The sequence below is a fragment of the Syngnathus floridae genome, chromosome 2 (assembly GCF_059516105.1).
Source record: "Syngnathus floridae isolate MCC-2025c chromosome 2, RoL_Sflo_1.0, whole genome shotgun sequence".
In the NCBI taxonomy this organism is placed as follows: Eukaryota; Metazoa; Chordata; class Actinopteri; order Syngnathiformes; family Syngnathidae; genus Syngnathus; species Syngnathus floridae.
In genome coordinates this window covers 27,681,886-27,694,412 of record NC_142414.1, presented here as the reverse complement: position 1 = coordinate 27,694,412, position 12,527 = coordinate 27,681,886, and the positions used below count along the sequence as shown (strand labels likewise).

Here is a 12,527-nt window from a genome sequence, read left to right as displayed (position 1 = left end):
GCTCAGTCTGCGTGTGTGTGTGTGTGGGGGGGGTTACGCACCGGGGAGGGATGCCAGCGCCGGCCTAACGAATGGCCGGCACGACGTGCCGTGACCGATGCCAGGTCCCGCAAAAGGCGCTCAAGTAGCGAGGGACCCTCACGTGATTGGATGCTGCTCATTCACTTGGTTGTGACAGAACTGCAGATGGGCGGGCGGGCGCCTTCCCTCCCTGTAGACTGCACAAGCAAGGGGTTTTCACCATTCCAAATATGACCGCTTACCTCTTGTGTAAGAGAAATATCTGGCCATCGGGTCCTTGTAAGTGCACAGGCTCCTGCGCTCTCCTTGATTTGCTTTCGAGGTGAGAGGAAATGAAGAGTGCAGATCAATAGCAATATTTGTTCGGTGTGATGCGGGCGTCTGCATAGCTGGAGTCTGACTGCTTGGCATCAACAAAAACGGAGGCTTTTGTGTTCGCTAAAGACGCACGTAGCAGGCATATGCGCTGCTACGTGCGCCATATTTAACTGGTGAGGGAGGGGAGAGGCGCGCCAACTAAGCCTCCCATCTCACACGGAGAGAAGAAAGAAGAGACGCCGGCCTGAAAGCCGGCTGGCTTTCTTGGCTCCCGTGGACAGGCTGCCGCTTCCGGCGGGCGCGCCACTCGCCTATTAATAGACTATCGAGTGCTATTGATCCTTAGCTCTGCTGACACTTGAGGTACAATGAGCCATCGATCCCAGCGGAGGGCCACGGCTTTCTTCTCGCCCGACTACACTCGTGGCCCGAGAAGCGCAATTTGGGAACTTTTGCAAAGTCCTAATTGCAAAAGCCTTTGAAGGCGGAGACTCTTTGTCACTGGATGGACAAATTGCCTGTTACGCCAACCGGCTCAAGCCGGATGCGCTCGAGACGAGACGAGACGAGACGAGAAAGCCTCTGAAACGATGCGCTAAAATTACATTTGAATGGAAGGGATAACGAGGAAAGGGAAGGGTGGCCATATCGATAACTCCTCTAATGTTCAATTAGCGCATGCTCTCCGCCTCTCGTGTGCTAGATTTAGTGTGGTGGATAAGGTGCTACCTGTTTAGCGGAGGCTTACTTGTCACCAAAGGAGCGCCCGCCTCAAACGGCCAAATTAAAAGCTGAATAATAGATGAGAGAGAAGAGGAGACAGCTGTAATTTCCACACAGAGGAAGATCCCACAAGGAGACTTGTGTCCTGTCCTGCTGTGAGGCCAGGCCAGGGTTAGGGTTAGGGTTAGGGTTGGCTTCGCGTTGCCTCGCCTCGCCTCGCCTCGCCTCGCCTCGCCTCGCCTCGCCTCGCCTCGCCTCGCCTCACAGCAGGCACAGACTCCTTCCTTTGGCTCTCAGTTCTGCCTCTGCATCTGGTCTGGTCTGGCCCACTCCACTCAGGCAGGCGGGCAGGCAGACAGGTAGCATTCCCTCTTGTGACACAACGCGTCCTCACCATGTCATTTTGATGTATTGGAAAGAAGGACAAAACAGCCTCCAAATTGTGAGTGTGTGTGTGTGCGTGTGTGTGAGTGTGAGATAGGCACATGCCAAGACTCACTGGCCGGCCGCATGCCTGTCAGTTTGTCTTTCTGTCAGCCTTTCTCGGTCAGACCGCGGCCTCGCACGATCAAATGTAGCCATCTCTGTGCTAATGGCCAGCTGTCCGTCAAACGCACACACAAACACACACACACACACACACACACACATCCGGTCAACAAAGTGGCGAGGGAGATGCCACGGCGGGCTGATTTCAGCGTCGGTCCCACTAATGGTGGTAATTAATTGACGAATGAGGTCAAATGGAAGCTATCCCAGCATGTCTCAATCCACACACGAGCCGGGCGGCAGCGCCGTCAGTTGTTTTCTCAATGCGCAGTGCAGCGCCTTCCTCCGGCCGGCCGGCGCTCTTTTGCGCAAGACCTTGGCATGAACGGTAACCGTGTTTAATAAGCCGAGAGGTGAGATGGGTTGGATGGAAGGCTTAGCGCCAATCCCGGCTGGGGAGAAAAGCAAACGTACGCAAAACTACTACGCTTGGTGTCGGTAGAGCGGCTACTCAGATGGACTCGCCGCGCTACGGCAACTCCAGCTGGACCAAGGCCAACAAATGACATCTGAGCCTCATCGTGTACAGTCTGGGACGATTGCAAATAGGAGTTCCATTCTTTCTGTTGACATTGTGATTTCGGCTGGCCGGCCGGCCGGCGCTCACGCCGTGGTCTCATTCATCGTCGACAGCTTATTTATTTATGGATTTGTTTGCTCAATTTGTCAAAAGAATTTCCCCGTAAACGCAAGCTCGTCTCTTTGAATCATGACCAGGTTGAGGAATGTGCCCGCCGATGGCGGCTTGCAAAGGGGAAGCGGCTCCGTTTGATTGGGGGTCTGCTTTCTCCTCAAACGTCAACAGGGAAAAGGAAAGCTCAAATAGTAGGTACAAAAGGCGCCTTTTCTCTCTTGCGATAACGGCAAATTCACCGGCTCCCTGTCAAGTCGTGCCTCTGGCCCTTTGTTCGACTCCGACACGATGGCCGAGACGAGACACCTTTGTTCCGGCCGGCCCATTCACGGAGCAATGGGGAATAACATTGAAGCGGCTTGACAATTAATAGCCGCGCGCCATCTTTAATTAAGAGCGTGACGCCAGATAAACGGAGGAGCGCCACGCCGCACACAAAGGAGGCGCCCCCCTCGCCGTCTTTGGTCTCCGTGCGCGTGAGTGAAGGTCTTCTGGTGGAGCAAGAAAAGCTAGCCGTCGTTCACCAAAGGATGGCCGTCAAATGTGAGACGTGATGGCATTCCAGAGGCCGCCGCTTTGAGTTGTCCAGAAGAGTTAACAGAGCGGGCGAGCGGGCAGAGAATGCTTCCATCAAGTGTGGGTCGTCCATCCCTTTGGATGATAAGGACAGGGCAGCGCTCATTGCGGACGGACGGCGGTGTTTCGGGCATCTTCTCAAGCCTGCCGAGGGACTCGGTCGGTCGTTCGGCCTCAAAAGAGCCGAAGCGCTGCCCTTTCTTTTGGATTTGCATTTCCTCTTCTGACTGGCTCTGCTCGGGTCTCTCCGCATTCTTGCTTTGAACCTTGCGCCCGCACTGCGTCCGATGAGGAGATGTGCTTCAACAATCCTACAGGCCAGAGTGAGGCACCTTTCTTGAAGAATAATATAACATATGTGCGTTGATTCAAAGAGAAGCACCAACTGACTCAACTCGCATTGAACCCACGCAGACTTTTCAATGGCCGCCTTCATGCTTCTCCGGCTTGAAATGCATTTGTCACTGTCAGAGAGAGCGGTGCTCCAAAAGGGGCCATGGCTTTTTGCATCCCTTGTCTCTCTGTCTCTGTCTCTCTCTGCCCTCCTCCATCCCTCTTTCCTGTCTTTTTGCTGCTCTGCTCTGGCTCTGGTTGCATTTGCGCTTGTAATCCGGTGGTGGTTGCGGCGGCGGCGGCACGTTGGTGCTTCAGCATCCGCCCACTAGTGGCTTTGTTGGTGGCCCTGGGCTCCCTTGCAGGAAGTATCGCATGGCATGTGGCAGTAAAAGCTGGCTGGCTGGCTAGCTTCCTCTCCTCTCCTCTCCTCTCCTCTCCTCTCCTCTCCTCTCCTCTCCTCTCCTCTCCTCTCCTCTCCTCTCCTCTCCTCTCCTCTCCTCTCCTCTCCTCTCCTCTCCTCTCCTCTCCTCTCCTCTCCTCTCCTCTCCTCTCCTCTCCTCTCCTCTCCTCTCCTCTCCTCTCCTCCCCTCCCCTCCCCTCCCCTCCCCTCCCCTCCCCTCCCCTCCCCTCCCCTCGCCGACTCTGGTCTCTCTCTTGCCGCTTTCAAGGTCAACGCTTTGACTCGGCATTCCCCAGACTCCACCGCAAGGCAGGCCGCGGGCAGTCTCCTCTTTTCTCGCCCCATTTTACCGGTCTCGTCTTTCCCATAGTCGTTTCATTGGGCCGATGGTCCAAAGGCCATTGACGGCCGCCGGCTCGACTTTGATGCGGCGGCGGCGTCAGTGTGGAGAAGCGCGCCGCCGCTGCCGCCACAGCGCCCAGGGCAAGCGTGTTTTCTCAACCCGAACGCACGCTCGCCTCTCCTTATGCCGCCCGTGCAAACGTTGCAGCTGTTTAACGGCTGCGCTTGTGTTTTGGTTTGTTTCCCGGCCAAAAGATGATTCCACCTTTACGCTGGGTCGGTCGAGGGCGAGGCGTTATCCCCGGCATCTGTTCCGATTGTTAAGCCTCCGTATCTTTGATAGGAGCCCACGCTCCAGCCAGGAATGCGGATATGGCTTTTTAAGAGAGGAGCGCTGGAGCAGGGCTGAGCGCCAACAGGCTCTGCGGTCGGTCCAAACGTCCCCGCTGAATAGCTTGCATTCATCTAATCGCAGTTGTGTTACAAATGCATGCATCAAAATAACGCCAGCGTGACCCTTTTTCCTAACGTTTGCTCGGCGTGTCACTGCGGTTATCGATACGCTTTGCTCAGCCCGAGCAGAGACGGAGACAGAGAGGCCCTGCCCCTGCCCCTGCCCCTGCCCCGTTTGGGGAGCAAGCAAGTCGCGGGAAGCCCGTTTGCGTGCAGCCTGACGTGGGCCGGCGGCGGCGACGTGCTGCATCCGTGAGCGGCGTGAGAAACAAAGGGACGCTTTTTCTGGTCGCTCACGTCTCACTGGTGGGCACGCCTTGGTCAAGAGTGACAGAGGAGCCTGGCTGCATTATCCTATTTACAGCCCGAGCCTTTGCTGACAAACAAGGCAAACAATTCATCTTGCGGCACATGGGAAATTCTTACGGGTCCGTCCTTGTGTCAAGTGCTCTCGGCGGTCCAAGTAGGTGATGAATGTCGTAGCTGAGGAGTGAATTGCCGCCTGTCGCCGGCAATCATTGGCTTGTCAACCGGCGTGTAATGTGCTTTTATATATGCCCATTAGTTTGGTTGGGGAGAAAATGGTCGGCGGCGCTCCAGCATCTGAGTGACACGCATCAAAGCGTTGCCCTGTTCATGCCGGCCGGTGGCACATTTCATCCCCCGTAGCTCGTTTGTGTCACAATTTGGGTTTGGTTACCAAGCCGTACGTAGTAAATAGTTTAGAAATCTGTTCGAAAATGCTCCAATGTTCAATGCCATTTCACTGTCTTTGAAAAGAGGGTCTGGAAACCAACGTGTCTCAACATTCTAAAGAGCAAAGACTATTTGCGGGCTGCGTCAATGACGCGGCGGACGGAACCTGGCCCCCGGGCCCCGGGTGTGACACCTGCGGTCTCTGGCGCGGCGTTGTGTGACTCCCAAGGCTACGCAGGCCTCGCACACTGCAGCACACACGACCGTCGCATCGTACGAGAACCCGCTAAGACACACGCCTCCATCTTTGGCTGAGCGCCTTTGTGGGCCTGCGCAAAGCTTTGGGAACAAGGACGGTCCCACGAGTCGTTGTGACCTTAACCGCCGAAGCTCCCTCCCGGGGAATCTCCCGGGGATTCTCCCGGGGAATGCCAACAAAGCGCTTTGAACGTGTTACAAACGGCAGAGAAGGCCCCGCGCGCCAGCCTCACAGCCCTCCTCGTGCCAGCCTCACAGCCTTCCTCGCGCCAGCCTCACAGCTCTCCTCGTGCCAGCCTCACAACCCTCCTCTCCGCTCTTGTTCGCAGGAGATCGCGGCCTACTTGATAACGTTTGAAAAGCACGAAGAATGGCTCACCACGTCGCCCAGAACAAGGTAAGACAATGACGCCGTACGGCCCGACTCGTTGTCCTCTCATCTTTGCCCTCCTTTACGCGCTGAAATGAAACGAATGAAAAATCGCCATCTTCGGGCAGGCGGATGGCTGCGTGTGAGCGCGTGTGTAACGTAGCCACGGGGAAGCGTCCTGCACAAAAGCGCGAGCAGTCTAACGCTTGACAATTGTCATTTTGCTTGCGACTCACTCCTGCTTTGAACCCTTCGAGGCCTAAGGCTGGCAAAACACGCCACGCCACGCCACGCCACGCCACGCCGCCCAAGCCTGAGGGCGAAAAACTCGACTAGTTCTGGAAATTCAACAATTGGTATCTCCCGACACATGGGAGGGCTTACGCTCGTGGCTTTCGTTTTTCCAAATGCGTCGGAGGCCGTCCCGGATTGCCATCGATTTTACCGGCCGACGCCTTTCATCCAGATGAGCGGAGGAAAGCAAAGTGACGCCTTCCCGGTGCTATGCTTTGGTGGACCTCACCCAAAACATGCCAACACAAAGCCGAAGGACGTATGTGTAAATACTGCAGCAATACGAGACGGTGCTGGCGGCGGTGGTGCTGGCGGCGGTGCTGGCGGCGGTGCTGGTGGCGGTGCTGGCGGCGGTGCTGGCGGCGGTGCTGGCGGCGGTGGTGCTGGCGGTGGCTCCGTCCGTCACTGGCATGCGTTGCTCTCTGATGCTCTCTGTTGCTCTCTGTTGCTGCCCGTGCGCTCGCCGCATGGGGGATTCCAACCTCGCCTCACGTCTCAGTGCAGATGCTGCTTGAACAGAAAACAGAACGGCAGGAAGGAGCCCCCCCCCCCCCCCCCCTCCTTCTCCCACTAGTGCGTACATCCGCAAAAAAAAACACATCCCGTGGCGTGCGGGAGCCATCCCTACGGGGTTGCGCTTGATGTGGATCTCAATAAGGGCGAGCGAGAGAGGCGCTGAAAAGTGTCAAGTGTTTGTCTTTTCCTTCACGTCAGCGTGTAGTGGCCGGCCAAGGTTGTCAGCAACGAAAGGGAGGGGCTTGATGGGAGCCCATTGACGGCTGGCCGCTCAAGGTCGTCGGCCAAAGGTCAAAGGCGGGGCACCTGCCTGTCGCCTTTGCGATCGCTGTCGCACATCTGGCGGCGCCCGCTGCAAGATGCCAAGCGTGATTCACAGCGAGCGTGATTTGTTCTCTCGTAGTCCACGTTCCCTCGAATTGGGGCGGAAAGTGGTTCAAAAAGCGTGCAGCCTTGCTAGCGACCTTGCATTTCCACGGAAGGCAGGGCTCGTCGGCATTGTGGCTTTTGCGAAGCCCGTTGCTTCGGCCGAGTGAATGCGATGAATGCATTCATGCGAAAGGACAATTAGGAGTTTCCTCCCATCTCCTCGCTGCCAATGCGCTCATGGTGTGTTGAGCGCTTTGGCCGGCCGAGCGAGAGCACGCGAACCAGTGAAACGCTGGAAGAATGCAAATGGAGAGAGCGAGAGAGTGCCAGCCTTCTTTGTCTGCCATAAAAGAGACAAACGTCTCCTCGGGGGCTTTTTCACAGGTGTGCGCATGCTGTCAGATGTAGAAAGTAGCGAGCAGAGGGTGTCACACAGTGCTCTGGCCCAAGAGCTAATGGACACCCGAGTCTTGTGAAAAGCTTGCTTGTTATCCCCGCCATCCGCAACCGGATAGAGTCTGATGTGGCCGATGGAAAGCCGAAGCCGACCACGGACCGATCGGATTTTTCACCTTCCGCTTACGCGCTGTGGCTCATTTGCAAGTTCGAAAGGCACGGCCCCCCAGTCCGTGGCCAGGGGTGGCGGGCGGCGTGACGCTGAACCTCGCCGCCCCCCCGTCCCAACGCAATCGCCCTTTCTCCCCCGACAAGAACAACAGCAACGGCGCCGCTCCAAAATGAACAGCGGGTCCCTCCGGACAGCTTGCAAAGACAAGGCTTTTATTAAAACATACGTACAGCAGCTCTGCTGGCTGCCACCCTGGAGGCGCTCCGGCAAAGCTGAGAGCCAGCAAGCGCTCTTTGCGCAAGCCCGACGGAGCACGACGACGCCTTTGTAAACACGTTTGATCAGATGACTTCCAAAAAAACAAAAAAAAGGCAGCAGCCCGTCCGTCCGTCCGTCCGTCAGTCAAACGTCAGCTGGCCCAATCTGGCTTTCACGGCTCTACTCCACGGTGCCTCAGGAATGACTGCGTGAAGCCGACGGCGACGCCTCCTCGCCTCCTCCTCCTGCCCGGTGCACCGTTGCCCGTGGTGCATCCGGCATCGCTGACTGGGGGGAAAAAAGAAGCATAGCCGCTTGTGGCCAAGAAGGCTCGCTGGCAGACTCTGGGTGGTATATTGAAAATGAAATCCTCTGCCTCCTGGATAGAGATCAAGCCGTCACAGATTGTCACCTTGTTTGACGGCGACACAAAATTCAATGGACATCCAAAGAGACAAAAGCGGGACAACAAAAGCGTGACAATGTTGCCTTCTTATCTGAGACGCGATAATGACAGAAATATGTCCCGTGCCAGCGCAAGCAGACTTCTTTGTGTCCTCGGCGGACAGTTACTGCTCCTTCCTGTCCTGTCCTGTCCTGTCCCGTCCGAGACTGGCTCTGCCTTTGCCCACTGCTGCTAATGGCAAGACCCGATCCCTCTCTTTCAAGCGGCAAAGCTGAAATCTCTCTGAAGGTTGCGGACGGCCGCCACCGGCAAAGACGCCGCACCTGCCCAGCCCAGCCCAATTCTTTGCAAAGGGCGGGCGGCCGGCCGGCCAGCCACGCGCCAACGACAAATGGCGGCGCTGACCCTTTGCACCAGCAAAAGTGGTGCCAGCGCGGCTGGTTTTGCGGCTTAAACAGCCGTCCGCCGCCGCAACCTTTGCCCCTCAGCACCGATTGAGCCGCAGGAGGCAACGGTGTCATTCTCGCTCGGCCCCGACGGAAAGAAACAATCGACTCGGGTGCTTCATTGTGGGGCCTCTGGTTGATCCTCGCTCTTCATTCCCTCCAAGTTAGCCTTGAGCGAGTGCAGATTTGTGTTGGAGAGCGAGCGAGCCAGCGAGCACGTTGCACGTTAGCACCTTGACCACTTCAACTGCTGGAGAAGGAAGTTGGGCGCAATCTATTCATTGATCAATTCAAAGAAAAGGCGAGCGATTCATCATTCAAAGCTTTTCTCTTGGTATGTGCGCAAGTTGGACTCCTTTCAGATGGGATCATGAATAGTGATAACGTCCTTCAAATGCAGCCATCCGTTTCATTGAGAGGGATTGCCTCTCTCTCATTGTTTGCAATTCAAAGCATGACATTTCATTTCTGCCATGGACGACAGCTTCGTCTTTGATTCTTGCACGTCCGAGCGAGGCAAATCAAAGTGGAAAAGCACAGCCGTGTTCAGACTTGGCTTTTCTCCTCGCACGCTAAGGCCAAAGCCGCGTGAAGCGCACGCCAACGCCGTCAAGTTGGATGGGCGACCGCCAGTCAGATTTCAGTTAGCCCTTCCGGAGCGGCTGGTCGTTCCTCTCGGAGCTGGAGCCCGAGGCTCGGGTGCTCCGGGGCTTTGGGCCCGGTGACCTCCTGTCCGCCGTCCGTCCGTCCCTCCCTCCCTCCCCGGGGCGCGTGCGGCAAACAAACGATGGCACAGGAGAAGATGGAGAGGTCAGAGAAGATGCTTGGGGGTCCCCTGGCAAGCGATAGGCAGGAAGCTTGCTTTTCCGGGGGAAATAAATGCTTGTTGGCTTCTTGGCTGCGCTTCCAAAGGGCGAGCAACTCCGCCACGTGTTGGATTTGCCAAACGAAGCGGGCGACTTTGCGCTGGGGTGACTCTGCCTTAATGGCTGAGCAGACGCCAAATCCCCCCCCCCCCCCCCCCCCCTTCTCCGCAAGGCTTGCTGCCTTTCACACTGGGGTTATGATGAGTTGAAAGCACTTAAAAGCTTTTGGCCATTTTGAGGGTCCAGAGGCGCAGGGAGCCATCACGCTCCGCTTTTAGAGGAAGTAAAATCCCGCATGTCCGCCGCACTTGAATATTATAAGTGCTGCTTGTTCTCCCGTCTGCACGTTTGGACTTCTACTACGCTCCCTCCCGCCATTCAAATGAGTCGCTTCTAGGGTCGCACATGGACTGACTGTCAGCGCGTCTTGTGGAGGAAGCAAACTGGTAGCAAGAGACCAAGAGAGCCGTGCCCTTGCGGACGTCCTTGGCACTCGCCCTGAAATGGATTTCTCTCAAAAGCTCCTGTTGCGAGATGTTGTACACCCAGCGCTTGGCCCTTTTGGGCCAGGATTTGGGGTGCGAACGTCATCCGTTCCTGGCATCTTTTGAGAGTGAACGGCAGCATTGTGCCTCCGGTGTGTGTGTGTGTGTGTGTGTGTGCGTGTGCGTGTGCGTGTGCGTGTGTGCGCGTGCATTTGCTGGCGGATGCATGGTGTGCCAGGAGCAGAGAGATTGCTTTTGATTTAATGGCCATTGTGCTTGACTTTGCGTGTAGTGGGGTGTCCTTCCTTCTCTCCCTCCCCTCCCCTCCCCTGGACGCTCTCAATCCAACAGTACGTTTTATGAAGTGCGGTCGAGCGTGTTTCACACTGGAGAGTGACGCCATCGTTGGCTTGCGTATACGCATAGACGACTTCTTTGCTTTTTTTCTCCCTTCTGAGGAGCCGTTGACCATTTCTGTCTTTTCAGATTGTGCCTGCGTGTGCATGTGTGTTGTCTGGAATTCTTTGTCCAATTTGTTATTTACTGCTCGTGTTGCTATGGCAACCCCAGCTTGCATTAAATGCTCGTGTCTCTGTTGCACGCAATGAGTCAGCTGAACCCCCCCACACACACCATCCATGCATCTAGCAACAAATGCGCATCCACGAGAGTGACAAATAAACGTGAAAGGCAGCAAAAGAAATACGTAAGCAAAATGAATGGAAAGCCAATGCACATCTTAGGCGCGTGCACTCTGCAGATGAGCAATCCATGAGTCGGACCTCCGCCAGATGACCTTGGAGTTCTCTTTGGCTCTGATGACTTAGTTTGCTGTCATTGTGATGATGTTCAATCACTCAAACATCAGGCCGGATAGCAGCGATGGCTTTGGTGCGTAGGGCGACGTGGTCGCCGGTGATGCCCGCTGATCTCCGCTGATCTCCACTGATCTCCACTGCTGATCTCCGCTGATCCCCGCTTCCGTCATGAATTTGCTTGACGATTGCCAGACGCGGTGGCAGAAAATGCCAACGCGCGGCTAATGTGGTCATCGTGCAGTCGGCTGAGCGTTTATGTCTGGGCGGCGACGCGGGCACTTTTCCCATCAACGCGCAACGAGAGGATACCTACCGTATGCGTTCTCACACTTCCCCCTCGGTCGGCGCCAAGCGAGCTACCAGTCTTCAGCTGGGCGTCTGGCTCTTTTGGATGTGACGACAGCGGGTGTTTCTGATCCCCTTTCCTCTTGAAGCTCACACAAATGGGAAACAATGCTTCCTTTCAAGTACAGAGTTAGGCTGCCACCCTGGACTTGACTCCAGAACGGACCCCCCACCCCCCCATCCCCCCCCCCGCTCGCGTTTTACAGACAAAGGCGCCAATTCGTGGCTAAACAGCAAAGTATATAAATGAGCGGCGTTCTGCTCGGTGCGATTCAATTGAACGTGCTTGTAATGATAAATGATTTTGCTTATGAGTCTAAAGTGGACCCGAGTGCAGTGGGAGCGGCAGGACTGTTGAACAATTGCTGCCGTCTCCCAGGGCTGTGGCCATTAGTCAATAAATTAGAAAGTAATTAGTTTCTGCTTCTGTGGCTCTATTTGAAGCTCCGCGCACAGGTGTAATGAGAATTTATTGGGGCTGTTGATCCGAAGGAGAAAAGAAAAGAAAAGAAAAGTCCAGGATTTGTACGAGCGAGCGCTGCCGGCGGCGCCGGGCAGCCGGGGCACACTTAGTAGTTATGATGATGAGATTTGCTTTCTTTGCGCCACCAATTAGCCAATAGCGCACGCTTTTGGGCAAGAGCACTTTTTGCCTGAGAATGACTGCGATTACAAGATACATAGTAGTTTGATTTCAAACGGTGTCAGCTTGACAACAAAGAAGTTGGACGGACGGACAGCAAGCATCCGTTTCATCCATTTTCTGCCAGCCAGCGGTCAGCTCATCCACATGCAGCGAGCGAACGAGCGCACTCTTTTTGTTTTCCCTCTCAGTCGGGAGCGTGGCACGGTTGCCTTTGGCCGCTCGCTCAGGCCGCGGTGTCCAAGCTCTTTGCCCCGACGCAAGGCCAACAAGCAAGAGAGGGCTCCGGGATTGGGCCAAAGCCAGCGCCGCCGCCATGTCAATGACCGGCGTGGAAGACATGGGGCAGTGGCGAGCAGATGAGAAAACAGCCTGATGGAAGGAGGGAGGGAGGGAGGGAGGGAGGGAGGGAGGGAGGGAGGGAGGGAGGGAGGGAGGGAGGGAGACACAGGAAGAACAGCAAGGGCGTGGAACGGAAGAGGAGACTGAACGGACGGACGGACGGACGGACGGACAGATGAGGCCAGCAAGGCGGATGGGTTCGCCAATTAGAATAAAATTAGCGGGACCTTGGCAAAGGCCAGGGCGCGCAGGCAAGCCAGAAGAGAGAGAGGAGGGTGAGTAGAGGAAGAATATCCTGGTGATTAAAAGCAGCAAATGATTAGTGGTGTGTAAGGCAGAGGAGAGAGAGAGAGAGAGAGAGAGAGAGAGAGAGCCAGCCGGGGTCACCTGAGCCTGCGGGGAGAATAAAGAGAGTAATGAGAGCAAGACTCCCTCCTGCTCTCCCTCTCCTCCTCCACCGTCACCAGCCTGCTCTCGCCCGCCTCACACATGACT

General features: G+C 55.9%; 1 protein-coding gene across 8 annotated transcripts in view; it reads left to right on the top strand.

Moving 5' to 3' along the window:
• The window catches only part of camta1a (calmodulin binding transcription activator 1a), an 86,876-nt gene that overhangs the window by 23,645 nt on the left and 50,704 nt on the right, over positions 1-12,527 (top strand). For all 8 annotated transcript variants that reach the window (XR_015856248.1, XM_088368052.1, XM_088368055.1 and 5 more), the window contains one exon: positions 5,636-5,703. Coding sequence is in view for 7 of the 8 variants with exons in the window: in XM_088368052.1 (XP_088224178.1) it covers positions 5,636-5,703 (68 nt within the window). In the remaining variant the exon portion in view is untranslated. The remainder of the gene's footprint in view (positions 1-5,635; positions 5,704-12,527) is intronic.